Below are 17,075 nucleotides of genomic sequence, written 5' to 3'. Positions count from 1 at the left end.
AGGCCTACAGTTCGGGTCCAGCCCACTCCAATTGATGAATCGTAGCCCATTTGACTGCCCTTCTTCTCCTCCTGGACCTGGAACCGACTCCGGTAGCGATGGCGGCTCTTCTCCTCCTCTAAAAATCCTCCATTTTTTCCCATCCAAGACCTCCAAATATCAAGTCGATTGGACACAAATCGCTCCACGTGGAACTAAATCCCACCGTTCCAAATCACACTTTATATTTCTCCCTCTCGTCCCCTTGCTCTCTTCGTCCCACTCCCGTTGAGCAGAGTCTGACGAAGCACCAAAATACCCTATCAATGGCTTGCACAGGCTATCCCCTCCTCTCTTCTACTCTCTACGGAGGCACCCAACTCCACCCCAGAAGACCCAAAACCAAAGCGTTTGTCCCCCACTTATTCCATCATCCCAGAACAAGGCCCAATTCCGTCCAATCCTTCCTCCTCCCTCCCCGGAATAAGAAATCCAGGAATTCCGAGAATAATTCGAACTCCGAGTTAACGACTTCCGTGAACGCCGCCGTCGCCTCCTTCCTCCTCTCCACCCTCGCCCAGCAGCAACCCCTCTCACCCGCCCTCGCCGACGACCTATCCCCTCCCCCGGACTCCCCTCCCGTCCAATTGGAGTCCGCCACGAAGCCGAGTGCCCCTTCGAGTCCCTTCTCCCAGTCCCTCTTGACCGCCCCCAAGCCCCAGACGTCCCCGGACCTCCCCGAGGGCTCCCAGTGGCGCTACAGCGAGTTCCTTAACGCCGTCAAGAAGGGCAAGGTGGAGCGTGTCCGCTTCAGCAAGGACGGCGGCGCCCTCCAGCTCACCGCTGTCGACGGCCGCCGCGCCACCGTCGTCGTCCCCAACGACCCCGACCTCATCGACATCCTCGCCATGAACGGCGTCGACATCTCTGTCTCCGAGGGCGACGGCGGCAACGGCCTCTTCGCCTTCATCGGCAACCTCCTCTTCCCTTTCCTCGCCTTCGCCGGCCTCTTCTTCCTCTTCCGCCGCGCTCAGGGCGGCCCGGGAGGGGGCCCTGGGGGGCTCGGTGGCCCCATGGATTTCGGCCGCTCCAAGTCTAAGTTCCAAGAGGTCCCGGAGACCGGCGTCAACTTCGCCGACGTCGCCGGCGCCGACCAGGCGAAGCTCGAGCTCCAGGAGGTCGTGGATTTCTTGAAGAACCCCGACAAGTACACCGCCTTGGGCGCCAAGATCCCCAAAGGCTGCCTCTTGGTCGGTCCTCCCGGCACCGGAAAGACTCTCCTTGCCCGGGCCGTGGCCGGCGAGGCCGGGGTGCCCTTCTTCTCCTGCGCCGCCTCCGAATTCGTGGAGCTCTTCGTGGGAGTTGGAGCTTCTCGGGTCCGGGATTTGTTCGAGAAGGCCAAGTCGAAAGCCCCCTGCATTGTCTTCATCGACGAGATTGATGCGGTGGGGAGGCAGCGCGGTGCCGGTCTCGGAGGTGGGAATGATGAGAGGGAGCAGACTATCAATCAGCTCTTGACGGAAATGGATGGTTTCTCGGGGAACAGTGGGGTCATCGTTCTTGCAGCCACCAACAGGCCGGACGTGCTCGATTCTGCTCTGCTGCGGCCCGGCCGGTTCGACCGCCAGGTCACCGTGGATAGGCCTGACGTCGCCGGCAGAGTCAAGATTTTGCAGGTTAGTATGTTCAGTTAGTTACATTTGAAAGGATCTTTCATGACTTTTTTTGTTCCAGTTTTACAGCATTCTTGCAATTGGAATTTCAAGGCACTCTCTTTTTTTCAGCATCGCCACATTGTTCAGTGGAAACGACTGGTGTTTCTTTTTGAGTTTTGCACATCTCAATGGAAATGGAAACCATCTTGTCTAGTTTTCATATCATTCAGTAACTTGTCGAAATTAGGAATGATGGTTTAGTTGCAAGTATATTGCATGTTTGCATGATTTTAGTTGAAAAAGGATTAGACATAAGTATTTTTAGTTATTGTAATCTCATATACCCAGAAATATGCTTGTAGATTATGTCTAGCCCTCGTTAGGGAGTTATTGCAACAAAGAATATCACTGATCAAATTAAAGATAATCCGAATCGATAAAGGGAAAGACTAACCAATGTTTGGGTTAGATGCACTAGACTGCATATGCGGAACTTGAAATGTAACTTGACTAGTGCAAACTGGGGATTGACTATCTAGATTCTAGACTAATGATGTTATTAACTTTCGTGTAGCATAGTCCTGCTTATTCTACAACATATAAGAGGGAACATTTCAAAGTCTTAGGGCTGTCCTATGGGAAGTTTCCAATGGCAATATGACTGGATATAAGGATAGACATGGCCCTTTACTATATTCCATTTGGTATTGACTTATTTAACACTTGGCATCTGAAAACCAAATGGAATTCCTATTTTGTGCTCTCTTTTTTTTAGTAAATTTTTTAAGTGATGTAGTTGCTCTTGAATTTTGATAAAAGTAGGGAGGTGAAAACCTCTTTTTCAACCTCTTGGCTAGAAATAGTGAAATGAGGAACAGTACCCAATTTAGGAATTTGACCTCGAGTAGGAAGATATGGCAATGCAGCATCCTGGTTGCAGCAATCTTCTACTTTAAATATCTCACCAACTCTAGAATCTTGCTCCACATCTACACTTGGATTTTGGGACTTTCAACCTTCAACTAGAAATCCTATATTGGTTTGTCGTATTCTGAATTCATGCCTCGTTTTGTATACACATATTCTTCAAGCATTAAATGTAACTATAAAGAAAATGGCACAGGAAACTTTTCACTATTTAACATCTGATATTTGTTTTCTGTAGATGCATTCTATACAACAGAGATCCGTTTTTCTAAGTGCCAGCTATCTAAATCAGCTTCAAATTCAAGCTACTCAGAGTGATATACCTGAAGACAACTCTAAACAGATGACTCAAGTCTTTTATATAACTTCTAAGGCAAATAATGTTGACTAGGTAATAGTGAAAATAGTGGAGAGGAGTTTACCTTCATCAACAACAGAATGAGGTTTGATCATGAGGCTCCCTAGGATACCTTTTCTATGTGTTGAGTCAGATTCCTTGAGTTTATTTGATCTTGGGCAGATGTCATGTGTTCCTTGTCATGTAGTTTTGGTAATTTCACCAAAAGGTCCTGTGGTTCAACTCACCTACTAATCATTGTGCTCCTTAGAGCGAGACTTCTTTAGCACCTCCCGATCTCTAGAAGCAAAATTTTTGACACCTTATGCTACCATTTGGTGCTTATTTCCTTCAGGTATTCTTTGCATGGATGAAAACATTAGACTTCTTACCTTGCTTTGGTTGAGCACCAACAGATTTCTCTGTCTAGTTTATGATTGACCAAATATGCAGCAACATTTTGTGTTCTGATCAATTGGATACATTGCATAGCTTAAGTGAAAGACTTAATAGTATTTGAGCGTGCATTTTATAATTGTGTCCAGAATAAGTCATGTAATAATGACCACAACTTGCACATGTGCAAGTTGTCGGTTACTTGGCATAATGATTTGGCGATACTCCCTATTTTGTAATGGAGTTATCTGTCAGTGTTCATGTGCACGCCCTTCCTACTTTTGGTTAGGTCTGCATGAGCTATTTCCTTATGCTGTCACAATAATTTCTTGAAATATTTTGTGATTTCAAGATTGAATGTAAAAATTTAATGCAATTTTTATAAGCTTCATTTGTGCTACAGAATTTACAATGTACTCCTCTCTTTTTTTCTTAAAGAATAATATGCCGTATATTCATTTCAAGGATAATAGGATATTAAGAACATCATTCTCTTCTATTGCTAACTGATAGTCGGGGGAAAAGTTATCTTGTTACAAGCCCGTGCTTGTCAGATCATGGCACAGCATGCGCATAATGCTATAATGTGTTGACATTCAATGAACACCTACATGGAAAATATGCCAGCATATTAAAATATGCACAACTCACACACAAAGATACACGGGTTTATTTGATTTATTGTAACTAATTTCACACTGGCTTATCGATATTTCTTTAAACAGATAAAAACTTTCTTTTATTAATATATAGGAATGCAGAATAATAAATTATCCCAGATATGCGCTGATTGTTGTTTAATGTATGCGTGAATAATTCTGAGATATTTGTCAAGCGGTTTCACAACTATATTCACATGTCAACAATACAAAATAAGATTGAAGTTCATGATGTGAATTTTAAGGGAAGGGATAAACATGTTTACATAACAGCAACGTGTTCTAGAACTTGCACATATTTTCAGAACTGTGGGAAGCACATATAGGTAGAGCCTTAAAGTGAACTGAAGAACAACAAAAAGAAGAATTATAGACTACCATTTAGAAGCAAGACTCTCGAATATAGCTGGCACAAGTATTAAACAGGAAAGAGAATATAATTTCATGCTGCTATATATCGGTTTGTTCCAATACGTATCACTTTGATACACGTCAATTCAAATTAATATGCAGTGATACAGGTCGGCAGAAGTAGTACAAAATTGTGCATGCCTCTTATGTGCTACTATTCTATTGGCACCCAGTATATATTATAGTTAGGGTAAGCGAATGTATGGGCATTATAATCATATGGTATTAGTCTGGTATATTTTCTTCTTGGTTTCTAGGATGTACATAGAAAATGCATTGTGGCCTTGTATAGTAGTAGTCATGCTAGCACTGGCCTTTTCTGGTTCAAATTTTAAGAATCTAATGGATCCTGTCTTCGTGGGAATTTGCTAGAATTATTTAAAATCCATCCTCCATTTTACAGGTGCATTCTAGAGGAAAGGCGCTTGCGAAGGATGTAGACTTTGAGAAAATTGCTAGGAGAACTCCTGGTTTCACAGGAGCTGATCTACAAAACCTGATGAATGAAGCAGCTATTATTGCAGCCAGACGTGACCTTAAGGAGATAAGTAAAGATGAGATTTCTGATGCTCTGGAGAGGATAATTGCTGGGCCTGAGAAGAAAAATGCAGTTGTATCAGAAGAGAAGAGGAAACTGGTGGCATATCATGGTAAATTCTCGTCAACTCAGTTTCTTCCTTGAGAGTTTTTCCTATGTTTCTAGTGAATAAATCATGTCTTCTACCATGCAGAGGCTGGGCATGCCCTTGTTGGTGCACTCATGCCTGAATATGACCCTGTTGCCAAGATCTCCATCATTCCTCGAGGTCAGGCTGGTGGACTAACATTCTTTGCTCCAAGTGAAGAAAGGCTTGAATCTGGACTATATAGCAGGAGTTACCTTGAGAACCAAATGGCTGTTGCCCTTGGTGGAAGGTTGGTTTTGAAATGAAGTAATTATTCCTTTTCCAGCCTTTGCTGTTAGCTCTGGCGACTGAATATTAACATGCATCATCACATGTATTTATGCTCACTGTTTTGCAGGGTAGCTGAAGAGGTGATCTTTGGAAAAGACAATGTGACAACAGGAGCTTCAAATGACTTCATGCAGGTTTCGCGCGTGGCAAGGCAAATGGTTGAGAGGTTTGGCTTCAGCAAAAAGATCGGGCAGGTAGCCATTGGGGGACCCGGTGGAAATCCATTCCTGGGCCAGCAGGTATGCCCATGCCAGCTTTTAGTGCTGATATATTGAAAATCACACAAGAAATCACCACAGCAGTTTAGAATCCAACCCACAGGCTCCCTGATAGGGCAACGCAGAGCCCCATGTTCACTTTTGCGTAAAATGTATTACCATATCATTTTCTCAAGCCCTACCAATTTATGCTCCCTGATTTGCCTATTGTGGCTGAGATTAACTTTGGTTTCCCTGGCCCTTCAGATGTCATCTCAGAAGGACTATTCCATGGCAACAGCTGATGTGGTGGATTCTGAGGTGCGGGAGCTTGTGGAGAAGGCTTATTCCAGGGCCTTGCAGATCATGTCAGATAACATCGATATCCTCCACAAGTTGGCACAGCTTCTCATTGAAAAGGAGACCGTAGATGGGGAGGAATTTATGAGCTTGTTCATTGATGGCAAGGCAGAATTATATGTTGCTTGAACAGAGATTTTTTTTTTCTGTTGTAATTTATATTCATAACACATTAGAGCAGAAAGGTATTGCCAAGAGCAAATCAAATGTACTGATGTAATCAGAGAAACTTGTCTATGATGCACTTAGTCCTGAACCCTCACTGATCACAAACGGTTAATTTCATTGCATGCTAGACTGATTGCCGACCTGTTCTGCTACTCTTTTGCCTTCGTTAAAGTTTAATCCAATTAAACCTGTCTTTGGCAACTCATCTTCAGTTTGGCCAGGGCAGCTGCTGCCAAAAAATGCTTTTGGCCAGTGAGCAGACAGCTTGAATTGTTCTCAAAGATCATTGCTTATCACGGTTGCTTGCTTCGTCCTGAGTACACAGCGGGCAAATTATATGAACTATGTGGAGAAGCATAAGCAAATTAGCATCAAGGATTAGTATTCTCGATCTGAAATATCATCTCAGTATATAATGTAGTATAAAACTCTCTGAGTCTTTGTGAGCTTAATTCCCGGAAACTTTGTGGTTCTTAGCAGGTATATACGGCGCTATAGCTGCAGTAGCGGCATTTAGAATGATGCTTAGAATAATGTGACATACGTGAGATTAAGTAAGTGGCTCTTACACTATTATCTTAGAGGATAAAATCTCCCGGTATGCTCGTATCCAACATTCAGCCATTGTTGCTCGTATACAATTGGAAAGAAGGAATGACATTAGAGATTCAGAGAAGTAAACTAATCCTTCTTAAACCTAGGAAAGTTATATTTCATCGCCCAGACTTCGTGAAACACTTAAAATGAGTCAACCACAATGGTCAAATGAATAGAGAATTCTTGCTCAATCTCAGATATCAAGTCTATCTCATGTTTTTTTACTTGATCCACTAGATTATTCTCCCTGCAGTCGGCCATTACCAAAATCTGATTGATTGCTGTGAGTTCGGCTCTGGAGCAGGTTCTGCCACTGGCGAGTGAGGTGCTCAATACACGTATGCATGTGGATCTCGGTGCACGCAGGAGGCAAACTATGCATTAGCTTCATCACTTGGTACATCAATCTCAAAGCATCCTGATTAATTTATGAGGAATGATTTTTTTCTGGAATTGAGATTTTCTCGAAGGATATACTTAGAATAATCTGTTACCTAACATCATTCCTGAATAAACTAGTGAATTAGTTTCGAATGAATTCCATGACAGAACCACAGTTCTAATCAAGTAATATGCCTTCGACGTGCATGACCATTTGCTTGGATGCTTAGAAATTGCTCGGTGGGCAATAAAGCGGACAGGCTTCAAATCTGGATAGAAACATAAAAACCAGAATTTTTTTTTCTAAGCATTCAAGACCCACCGCTTCCAGCCTTCTTCAAACATGCGACCATCCGACAAATGTATTTCAGGTATAATTTTTCTTTGGCAGGAAGCATAGACAAGCAAGCAGGATGATCCTAAGCTGCCCTGCGCCGTAGATTACACTCGAGAAGAAATAGCATGCATGGGTGTTGTCCATCGACAGCCCTCCTTCAAGAAAACAAAAAAAAAAGAAAATGGAAGAAAAGAAACAAAAGAGGATTAGCCAAAAAGAACTACAGGTGCCAGGGCAGGATCAGCATCAAGGCTGACCACTCTTTCTGGACAAGAATCACGGATGAGGAGGAAAAGATTTCCTCGAGAATAATCTGATCGTGCTCTTCTTGCGCTGGGTTACATCACACTGCCACCTGATGGGACTTCCACTGCACCAAACAAGTAAAATTTCATTAGCAACCATCGACTAAATACCTTCCCCACCCCACACAGGAAACAACACCCTCACCCGAAATAGAGGCATGCATTGCATGTGCCAACTTATTCGCCGAAAAAGAAAGAAGAAAAGTGTGGTCAATGAAAAAATAAAAAGATACCTTTTGTTTGGTTGGAGTTTAAAAAAAAAAAGAGACGGAAAAATTATATTCCTATGAAAATATGATTTCTATGTTTTATGAAAAAATCTTTTCCATGAGAAACATGAAAAAGTTACTTTCTCGTGATCCGGATATCGAAACATTTTTATTTTTTCCCAAAAAGATACTTCAGCTACCCTTATTTGATCCAAAGCATTAAGGATCTAATTTTTATTAAGAGTATAATAGAAATTATACATAACTTTTTCAAGAACGTGGATTGTCAACCAAACATAAACACTTTAAAAATCTGTCATTTTTTCATGATCAACCACATGCCAAAAATACTTTTCCAGACATTCTCTTTACAAAAATCTACTTTTCAGGAATCATATTCGGAAAATGCTTCCCGCAAACCAAACGAGCCCTTATAGAGTTTGAAAGGCAGATGTACAAGCAGAAAGTAGCTCAGTGCACATCAACCAGGGTCAAAACCTTCGTAACTTAGTACAGTTTTCCACAGAGAACTCGACCAAGACAAGGGCAAAAGTTTGAGCGAAGGAAGGCGGTAGATTCATCAAGAAACTCATTCTAGCATAAACTGATAATTTATGTAATTAATAACTGAATGCACAAGGCTGATTTATATGAATTTAACAATCTGAAAGAATGAATTGTTGCATAGAGCTAATAATTTACAAATATGTCGACCTTATTTTCTTTTCTTCTCGCAGTTGTCATACCGAGACGGGGTGCAGGAACAGCCATTTTGTTAAAATGGGAATGAGTCATTCTTTTGAGAGCATCTAGGATCAACATGTCAACTGAAGAGTGGCCTCAAATCAGTCGCCTTGCCCTTCTCCTCAACATATTGGATATTTCAGATCTATTCTACAAAAAATAAGCATCCAACTGGTTTAGTCTCTCTCCTGATGAAGTGGATTTCACCTTTCAAGTAACAATAAGAGCAGGCAGCCACTCTTATCAGTGAACCTCCTAGTCAGCCAATTCATCCAACGTGCTCCACAATTGCATTCGCTGCTTGACCGCATTTTAGACATACTTGAGTTCATTCTCTACATGCTGTATACCAACCATTTACCAAGCCTGATACCGACCTGCAAATATCTACGAGTGCACATGATTGCTGATATGACTTCTTCTGCCTTGTTTCACAATGAAATTACTAGATCCTCAATCCAGCAATAGACCTCCAAATGCGGCAGTACAAGAACTTATGTTTGGATCAATGTCTACGAGTGGCTCATTGGTCTCAGGCAGAAGCCATTTCCCAAGGCTGATACTGATTATCAAATATCTGTACATGCTCATGGACAGATGATATATGCTCTCTTTATCAGTTGCTCAACAAACAAACAAAAAAATCCAGATTCTCAATCCAGAGACAGACCTCCAATGCAACAGCAGGCAGAACTAACTTTTGAGATCAATAAAATGGTTGATTGCTTGCGGGCAGCAGCAAACAGTTATTTAATTTATATCTGGTATCAAGAATCCCTGACAATAAGACGCCAGCAATATGATATCATCAAAGAGAATCCTCTCTAAATTTTCTTCACCTCCTCTTTACCCACTATACCAGAATCTGAAAATTGTCTTTGGCTCTTACCTCGTTGCTTCATTCTTCCCAGTTCTCTACCAATGTAGCAGATTGGCATTTGCAATTTTGGTGAAAACAGTTGCTCGATGGTGGCATTTCATGTCAGAAGCCAGTCACCATGATGCACTGGCATAAGCTTGATTCATGATGTGGTGCATTCCACACCTAATGGTACAAGGACCAAGAAATAGCTTCATGATGCACTAAAATAGTTACAAAGAAGCTTTGCATCGTTGCTGACAAAATGGCTTTTATCACCAAAGACAATATTAGCCATCACTAGCTCTTTGAATTGGATAGCAGGCATCATCAAAAAGATGTTCCCCCTCACCTTAGTGGACAAGAGATTTAGAGGCCAATTAGCTCCACCTGCGGGATTCCATACCTTAGCAGGCATCCGTTAGTGTTCCTTTCAAACACTTCCCTCACATAATTGGTTGTATTCACCATGGAAACAGAGTTACAGACTGGATGCACAATAATGAAATTTGACCACAAGTCTTGCATGAACCTATGAAACTTTAACATTCTCTCTAGCCAACCTTTGTTTCTCTTCCTCAGAACGCAAGTTGAGTTCCTCATATGCTTTCATGGAGCTAGATGTAAAATTTTTCATAGCTTCAAAGATTTGTTTCAAACTTAACTGCAGATTACTAACTTCAGAAGCTGGGCCCTGATGCATTCCTCCAGATAAGGCTACACCATTCTGACTGGAGATGAGAATTAACTTCTTGTTTTGCGCTTCCACTGCCTTGTGCATTCGCTGTTCATCCCTTTCCATGTTCCTAAGTGACCTATCCATATCTCTGTTTGCCATCAAGCTCTGGCGCTGTTCAAGCTTGTGCTGTTCCCAGAGGTGAAGAACATTAGTGGAGAAAGCCTTCATAGCCTCAACTACTTCTGCTTCAGATATCCTATCCATAGTTTGTGACCAGCAATTACAGATGACAAACACAGGAGGCGCACCTAGCCTTCCAGGAGAAAAGGGTGGAACTCCATCATCTGTTACTTCAGGCACATAATGAAGACCTTTTACAAGCCAACCGTTCAAAGCTTTGACGAAGCTTCTCTGGGCACAAACCCAGGCAAAGAAATTGCCAACCCATTCCAGCAGCTCCAGCTCTAGCTGCTTGGTTGCTTCCATATGAGCATCATTAAGCTTTCCACTAGATACAATAGAATCTAGGTTTTTAGCTTCTGATACAGCTTGACACTGAATATGATGGCATTCTAACATAACTCTCCACATGCTCATTAACCTGTAAAATTATTTTCATCTAAATTAAGCATTTATCTGGTTAAAGCTCATCATACTTGCTAGTAACAGCAAAGGCCACTGCAAACCAGATGAGAGCAATTGAATGTTTTTCTATTCAGAAAGACTTAAAAATCCACAACAACATGCATGCACACACCAAAAGTATAAAGGTACAAGGTAGTTAAATAAATTTGATATTAAGTATGACATCAGTTGATTAAGAAAAAAATAGAAGTGATAACCCCATAAGACATGTCGATCTAGCAAGCAGGCATTGACGGCATCAGTTAAAAAAAAAAGATGCATGCTACCTGAATTGGATGCATAACCAAGCTGAAGAATTAAAAGTCCCAGGCAAGGAAAATGCAGGTCCCTCTAGTGTATCTGAGGGAACAACAAGTTTGTGCTTCAGAGTTTTTTTAAAAAAAAGAAAAAATCCATCTGTTTCTTACTAGAGCATATCCTATAGTCCCACGAGCCAGGAAAAAAAATTCAAGTCTGGTGAAGTAAAGCAACTAATCTGTCTGTGATAGTCATAAAAGTTGCCACACATTCTTCCGTGATTCTCTTTGCTTATTTTTTACATTCTTCTTTAATGTTAAAATGGAACTGATATTTATTCCTTTTTAAGGGATGGACTGATATTTATTCACAATCTTGAAATATTAATGTTAATTTTTTCATACTCTTTAATGATGATGGCATGTCAGTTCATTTGTTTGCTAATATCTTTGCAAATGTTTGCTAAATTTTTTGTACATCAAAAAACGGATTGCTACCAGCTAATATTTGCTAAATTTTTTGTTCATAAAAAAACTAATTGATATCAGCTCTTCGGCAATGTCACTTCCTCGAACTAGTCCTCAATACATCTGTTTAGTGAACTATCTACTGCTTACGTGCAGGTGCACAATAACGGTTGCATTATTGAACATGTCAAAAAAAATTTGGTTGAGACGTGTCCATGATGTTGTAAAGGATCTATGTGCAAGGAAAATTTAAAGTAACAACCTTGATGCAAGATATAGAAAATCTCAGCCTCCAATATCTTGGCCAATACAAACTGATTAATTCCAAGATATCAGCCAATATAAACAGAGCAGCCAATATTTCTCAAAATTTGTAAGCTTAAGATCTCAGACATCTCAATAGTGGATCAAGACCAAGATGAACAGAGATCTTGGTTTATCTCGATCAATATGGAAAGAAAGTAATTATGGAAACTAAGATATTCTGAGATCTTGGTTGACATCTTAGGAACGAGATATCGAGATCTTAATTGATATGGCAAACTCAATATTAGCAACTAAGTTAACACATTAATTTTAAAATTTTTCATCAAAATATCTATTTAAAAAGATAAAAGGGTGATTAAAAAAAAGGCTAATAACCTTGTATTATATCAACAAATATCTCGGAATTTCTAAATTTTATACGGAATGAGATATTTTGACCCAACTTATTGTGTAGTTATTAGGGGGGTTCTCGATACTAATACAAACCCAGATCTTCGCCAGGACCTCCGCCTAGACAAAAACCTCAGCTTTAACTACTAAGTCAAAGCCATAACTCTCTAATCTTGGATTCACCATATTGGCTGAGATTTTGATATCTTCATCCAAAAATATCAGCCAAAAGCTTAGAAAATCTCGGTTCCTTCTAAACTTTCCTACCTTCCATATCAGCCAGGATAAATCAAGATTTTGGCTCATGTCGATCTTGGCTACCCAATGAGATGGCCAAGATCTTGGCTAATGAAAACATCATTCCTTTCTTAGATTCACTATCTTTGGAGTCTTAACTTCCTTTCTCATGTGAGATCATATGAGATATGATTGCACATCTACTATGGATTGATAATGGACATCCCAAGAGTTTGCATTTTTCACATTGTACAGTTGTAAACTATTGAATAATCAAGCTTGTCTTTTTTAGTAATTAATGAAGGAAAAGTGTTATAATTTGCATTATCAAATATTACTTGAGATGAGGTAAAAGGTAATTTAACGTTTCACTGACAAATTGAGGCTTTAAATTAAAAAAAAGAAAAAATCACAGTACAAGCCATGAATTTTAGCAACAATTGCTAGAATATGGCCTTACATATCTGAGACTCACAATTGTCATCAACCGGACCTCCCTCCATCCGTCAAGAATGCAGGCTAAAGGAGAACACGTGTGTTTGTGTGTGTGTTCCAGTGATGAGAGAAGAAAACTAATTTTTAACCTACATTACACTAGTGGTCGACCCATGCAATGCAGATGGTTAATTCTAGAGGATGGAAACCTTGCAGTTTACTCAAGAGGGAGTATTAGATGGATGGCTGCTACCCAATCAATGATGATTGTTCTGAAAACATTTTCAAAAATTTACTCCCGGTTTAGGCTTGCGAACTTCTCTCTTTCATAGCCATTTTTAGAGAGCAACTGAAAGGAGCATATTTCCCAAAAGAAGAGTGCATTTATAATCAAAACTCGGGCAATTGGCTTAAAACTCACATGTGGAGACTCCAGATCCACAAAGGCTAAAATATGGGAGCATGACAGTATACAGATGCAGGCATGTTGGTATTTATGCTTACATCAAAATGCAGACATAAAACTTAATGGAACATATAGCAAATCACATACCCTTGGATAAGCTCACTAATCTGAGGCCACAATTCATCATCCCTCAGCTTACCGATCTTATTTGAGATAGAGTCAACAATCTGAATCGCCATTCTTATCTTTGTAGATAACTTCCTGATCAAAATTTGAATTGCCTCAAGCTTGTGAGGCTCCTCACCCCTTTCACTCAGGCGTTTCAGTTGTTCGCATTTCCTATCATAAAGTGCTCGCATCTTTTCTTCAGCCTGCAGAAGCAAGTGAACATAAACTAAAGTTAGTAATATGCAAAGACAATAAATAAAGCAAGAAGAAACTGTTTCCCTGCAAAAACACCATCAACCTCAAACAGTCAATAAGCATGTCCTAAATAGGAAATATAAAGACCCTTCGTTGCAGGGTGTGCACGCAAATTTAACTTTTTCCCAAAGTGTTATGGAGTTGCTTGAGTTTGGTATGCTTCAAGACAAGGTTTTAAAGAGCAGATACATCAGTTAATCTCTGTATCAAGATGAACTAAGTTATTGGTTTATCTCAGCCCAGAAGGAAAGTGAAAGATTATTCTGAAGGCTAAGATTTATAGAGACGTCGTGATATTTAGGGACCGGCAAACCGAAAAACAGAGAAATCATCCAACAAGGTAAAAGCACTGTTAACCTTCCTTTTATATTTTGATTATGTCCTTTAGTGATTAATCTCTCTTCTCCCATTTTCTTCTCTTAGTCCAAACCCCAAGTCCTCTCTCGGCCACAGCACACCATCCACCGGCAACATAGTTGATGCCCCATCAAAAATATCCCACCTCCTTTGAAAACATCGATCAATCTGACCTCTGAATAGGTGGCCCTTCTATCTCCTGATTCTCTTCCCCTCATGTCAGAACCCTCCTTCACCGACCATGGTAAGCCCGCTGTCCTCTACCATCATTGCCAATGTACATCATCTCAAATTCACACTTATTGAGAAAGCTGCCTACACTTGCCCAAGTGCTGCATTTCATCGCCTCAGCCCTCTTCTCCAAGCCAGATGACAAGGATGTAATCACTGATGATTCCATCTCCCACCAACCAATCATCATGACAAGGATCCAGTCTTCCTTCCAATCCGTGAAAATATCAATGGCGTAGGAACAATGCGAAGGAAATGTCAGCTAATATGCGAATATCCTATCTCATGACATTTCAGCATATATCAGCTTATAATAGCCGAGATAAGAGTGCCCAATATTTTACATGTCATATAAAGCGAGCGACCGATACTGTCACTGATATATTAGCTGAGATGAAAACCTTGGAACAAACTAAACATACGACAAAAGTAGAAATATGTCATCAAAACAGTATGATGCAAAACATTGCATTGATATCAATTTAATAGCATTATACTCCGATATTTGAGGAAAGAAGGTGATAGGAAAACAACTAGGTGACAAAAATTCCCAACATCCAACCTGTCTTTCTACATGAAGATAAGCCATCAGGTCATTTTGTTGCTAAAAAAACAATTGAAAAGCGACAAAAGAAAAGAATCTATTTGTGGCCTTTAATTTTCTGAAGAAATGCATAGGACCAAGTACAACTTGTTAAATATGCTTATAACACTATAACTAATTATCATACAGAAGCTAAAAATTCTGACAGCTAACAACAAACTTATATGAGCATGATCCAAAGAAAGGAAAATAATAATAAATGCAAGCCCCTGAATAATGAAATCAATAATTATTGACCTAGTTACACATATGGATGCTTCTGTCAAAGGATAAACCTCCATACAAAACAAAAATCAGCACGCAGCAGCATCATCAAGACACCCACAAGTTCGTAAAATTACCTCGACTTCGTTGAGGAGCTTCTGCTCCCACATGTACAACTTCTGCAACGTCGATGAAAGATTTCCACAGCGCATTGCCTTATCCTCTTCAAATTCCAATAAACTCTCATTGTTAGAAGTAGACGGCGGAAGCCCACAAACCATCATGACTGACACTGCTTCCAGTAACAATTTATTGAAAAAAATTCAAAATTTGCACCAAACAGGACACCAGAAAAAAAGAAAAGAAAAGAACTTGTTTCCATCACCTTTATAAACAGAATTCTTCTGGTGATATGGGAGCTTTCCTACTTCAAGCATTTTGGAGACCTCATCGGCCGACTGGGACGCCCTATCAAACTGGGTCTTAATCTCCTGCACAACCTCGGAAACATCATGATACCGCCTGGGAGGAGGAAAGTCGGCCACATTTCGCTGTTCCTCTGGCCGCTGAACCTCGTCGGCCACTACATTCTTCTCCACCACAGGGACCTCATGCTCAGAACTACCACCACTGCTACCCTCCCCTGACTTCGACGTGCGATGAAGACCTGCCTCAACATCGCCGATGCCATCCATTTTCGCCGCCGCAGCAGCAGCCTTAGAAGAGTATTCTCCCGCAGCAGCAGCAGCAGAGGTGGAGGCCACAGACTTTTGGTCACCGTAGGCTTCCTTGACAACCTCGTGCTCCTCGTCCTCTAGATCGGGGATCCCTTCCTCCTCTCTGACATCCCTCGAGCTCCGGCTGGGGGTATAGGGAGCATAGTACTTATCCTCGTAGGCCTCGAAGGGGTTGAGGAAGTCCCAAGTGGAGGTCCTGGGTGGCGAAGGGGGAGGCGGCGGCGCCTTAGAAGAGGAGGGAGAAGCCATGCCTGCCGGGGCGGCGGGTGGCGGAATGTTGGGAGGAGGAGATGAAGATCCAAAGAAGCCACCCGTCCCACCATAGCTCGGATAAGAGTCAGGGTAAGGGTAAAAGTTTGGAGTGGAAGGGGGATAGGGGTAGCCATAGTAAGGGTAGGCAGAGGAGGGGGGCTCGGCGGAGCCGAAGTGGACGGCCTCGGTGCTCTGCGGCCGCTGCTCGTAGGAGATGGAGGGGGTGGTGGAGGAATGGTTGCGGGCGTAGCTGACGTTGACGAGGGTGGGGCCCGGCGCGTCGTCAGGGTGGAGGTGGACCGGAGACGATCCGTCCGAGTGGAGATGGAAATCCTCGTCTTCATCGGAGTTCTCCTCGGAGGAGCGGAAGTGGATGTGGGAGCCGGAGTGGGAGCGCGAGTGGGAGTGGCCGCCGGCGGCGGAGATGGCGGCCGGGGGAGGGGAGGCGGAGAGAGGGGGGAGGGGGTCTCCCTTGCGGTGCGCGGGGAGGGGAAGGATGGGGGAGCCTGAAGGGACCCCGTGGCCGCCGTGGAGGAAGCTGTGGAGGGCGGCGCCGACGGAGCGGAGGGAGCGGCAGTATGCCGCGTGCGCATCCGCAAGAGCGTAGCGGTGGCGGATGGCATCGGCGAGCAGCAGAGTGCGGTCGCGGCACAGCACGACCGCCTCCGAATCCTCGAGCTTCGACCCTGCACAACCCATCACATCAAAACAGAACGAGATCAAGAAAAACCAAGAGAACAAGGTAGTCGAGAACAGATCATCGCATCATGGAGAGAAAGGATGTTCATCCGACTAAGCACCGAAGGAAACGAGAGATTAGATCGGATCTAGGGTGGTTTGGGGAGAGGAGAGGCAAGGGGGGAAAGAAGGAGGAGGAGGAATCTTGGTGGTATTCGCTTTTGCGCGCCAGCGAGGAGAGCGTCGTCGCGATGCGGGGAAGAAAGAAGTGGGGTTAGCGTGGGAGGGGGTTGCGAACAAGGGGGACAAAAACCAGGGCGACGTCGTCGATGATATCAAAAGGCGAGGG

At 42.3% G+C, this 17,075-nt stretch overlaps 2 protein-coding genes and 1 pseudogene across 3 annotated transcripts; 1 reads left to right on the top strand and 2 right to left on the bottom strand.

The window, feature by feature from the left end:
- The window catches only part of LOC120108799, an 18,705-nt pseudogene extending 14,753 nt beyond the window's left edge, over positions 1 to 3,952 (bottom strand).
- On the top strand, positions 238 to 6,186 carry LOC120108797 (ATP-dependent zinc metalloprotease FTSH 1, chloroplastic-like). The gene is made up of 5 exons (XM_039122510.1): positions 238 to 1,655; positions 4,768 to 5,014; positions 5,096 to 5,279; positions 5,388 to 5,559; positions 5,785 to 6,186. Exons 1-5 carry the CDS (start codon positions 306 to 308, stop codon positions 6,004 to 6,006), a joined length of 2,175 nt encoding a protein of 724 aa, XP_038978438.1. The 5' UTR covers positions 238 to 305; the 3' UTR covers positions 6,007 to 6,186.
- On the bottom strand, positions 6,014 to 17,075 carry LOC103723051 (protein ALTERED PHOSPHATE STARVATION RESPONSE 1-like). Of its 2 annotated transcripts, XR_005509997.1 has the most exons (5): positions 15,445 to 17,075; positions 15,197 to 15,351; positions 13,388 to 13,611; positions 8,589 to 10,757; positions 6,014 to 7,730 (listed from the first exon to the last, which is right to left on the bottom strand). XR_005509997.1 is itself a non-coding variant. In XM_008813848.4 (4 exons), the coding sequence occupies exons 1-4, from the start codon at positions 16,745 to 16,747 to the stop codon at positions 10,010 to 10,012; spliced, it is 2,430 nt and encodes an 809-aa protein (XP_008812070.2). In that variant the 5' UTR covers positions 16,748 to 17,075; the 3' UTR covers positions 8,451 to 10,009. The 2 variants fall into 2 exon arrangements, 1 of the variants encoding a protein (XP_008812070.2); XM_008813848.4 differs by lacking the exon at positions 6,014 to 7,730 and having other exon boundaries at positions 8,451 to 10,757.

This window comes from Phoenix dactylifera, unplaced genomic scaffold (assembly GCF_009389715.1).
Source record: "Phoenix dactylifera cultivar Barhee BC4 unplaced genomic scaffold, palm_55x_up_171113_PBpolish2nd_filt_p 001561F, whole genome shotgun sequence".
NCBI lineage: Eukaryota > Viridiplantae > Streptophyta > Magnoliopsida > Arecales > Arecaceae > Phoenix > Phoenix dactylifera.
Note: the sequence above shows the minus strand (reverse complement) of the source record. Positions and strands in the feature narration are given on the sequence as shown.

Coding starts and splice junctions, on each gene's coding strand:
- LOC103723051 (XM_008813848.4), bottom strand. CDS start 16,747: ATGGGTTGTGCAGGGTCGAAGCTCGAGGATTCGGAGGCGGTCGTGCTG. Junction 13,612..15,196: donor AGCTCCTCAACGAAGTCGAG/GTAATTTTACGA, acceptor TTGCTTCTGCAG/GCTGAAGAAAAGATGCGAGC. Junction 10,758..13,387: donor ATTAGTGAGCTTATCCAAGG/GTATGTGATTTG, acceptor ATAATTTTACAG/GTTAATGAGCATGTGGAGAG.
- LOC120108797 (XM_039122510.1), top strand. CDS start 306: ATGGCTTGCACAGGCTATCCCCTCCTCTCTTCTACTCTCTACGGAGGC. Junction 1,656..4,767: donor GCAGAGTCAAGATTTTGCAG/GTTAGTATGTTC, acceptor TCCATTTTACAG/GTGCATTCTAGAGGAAAGGC. Junction 5,280..5,387: donor GCTGTTGCCCTTGGTGGAAG/GTTGGTTTTGAA, acceptor ACTGTTTTGCAG/GGTAGCTGAAGAGGTGATCT.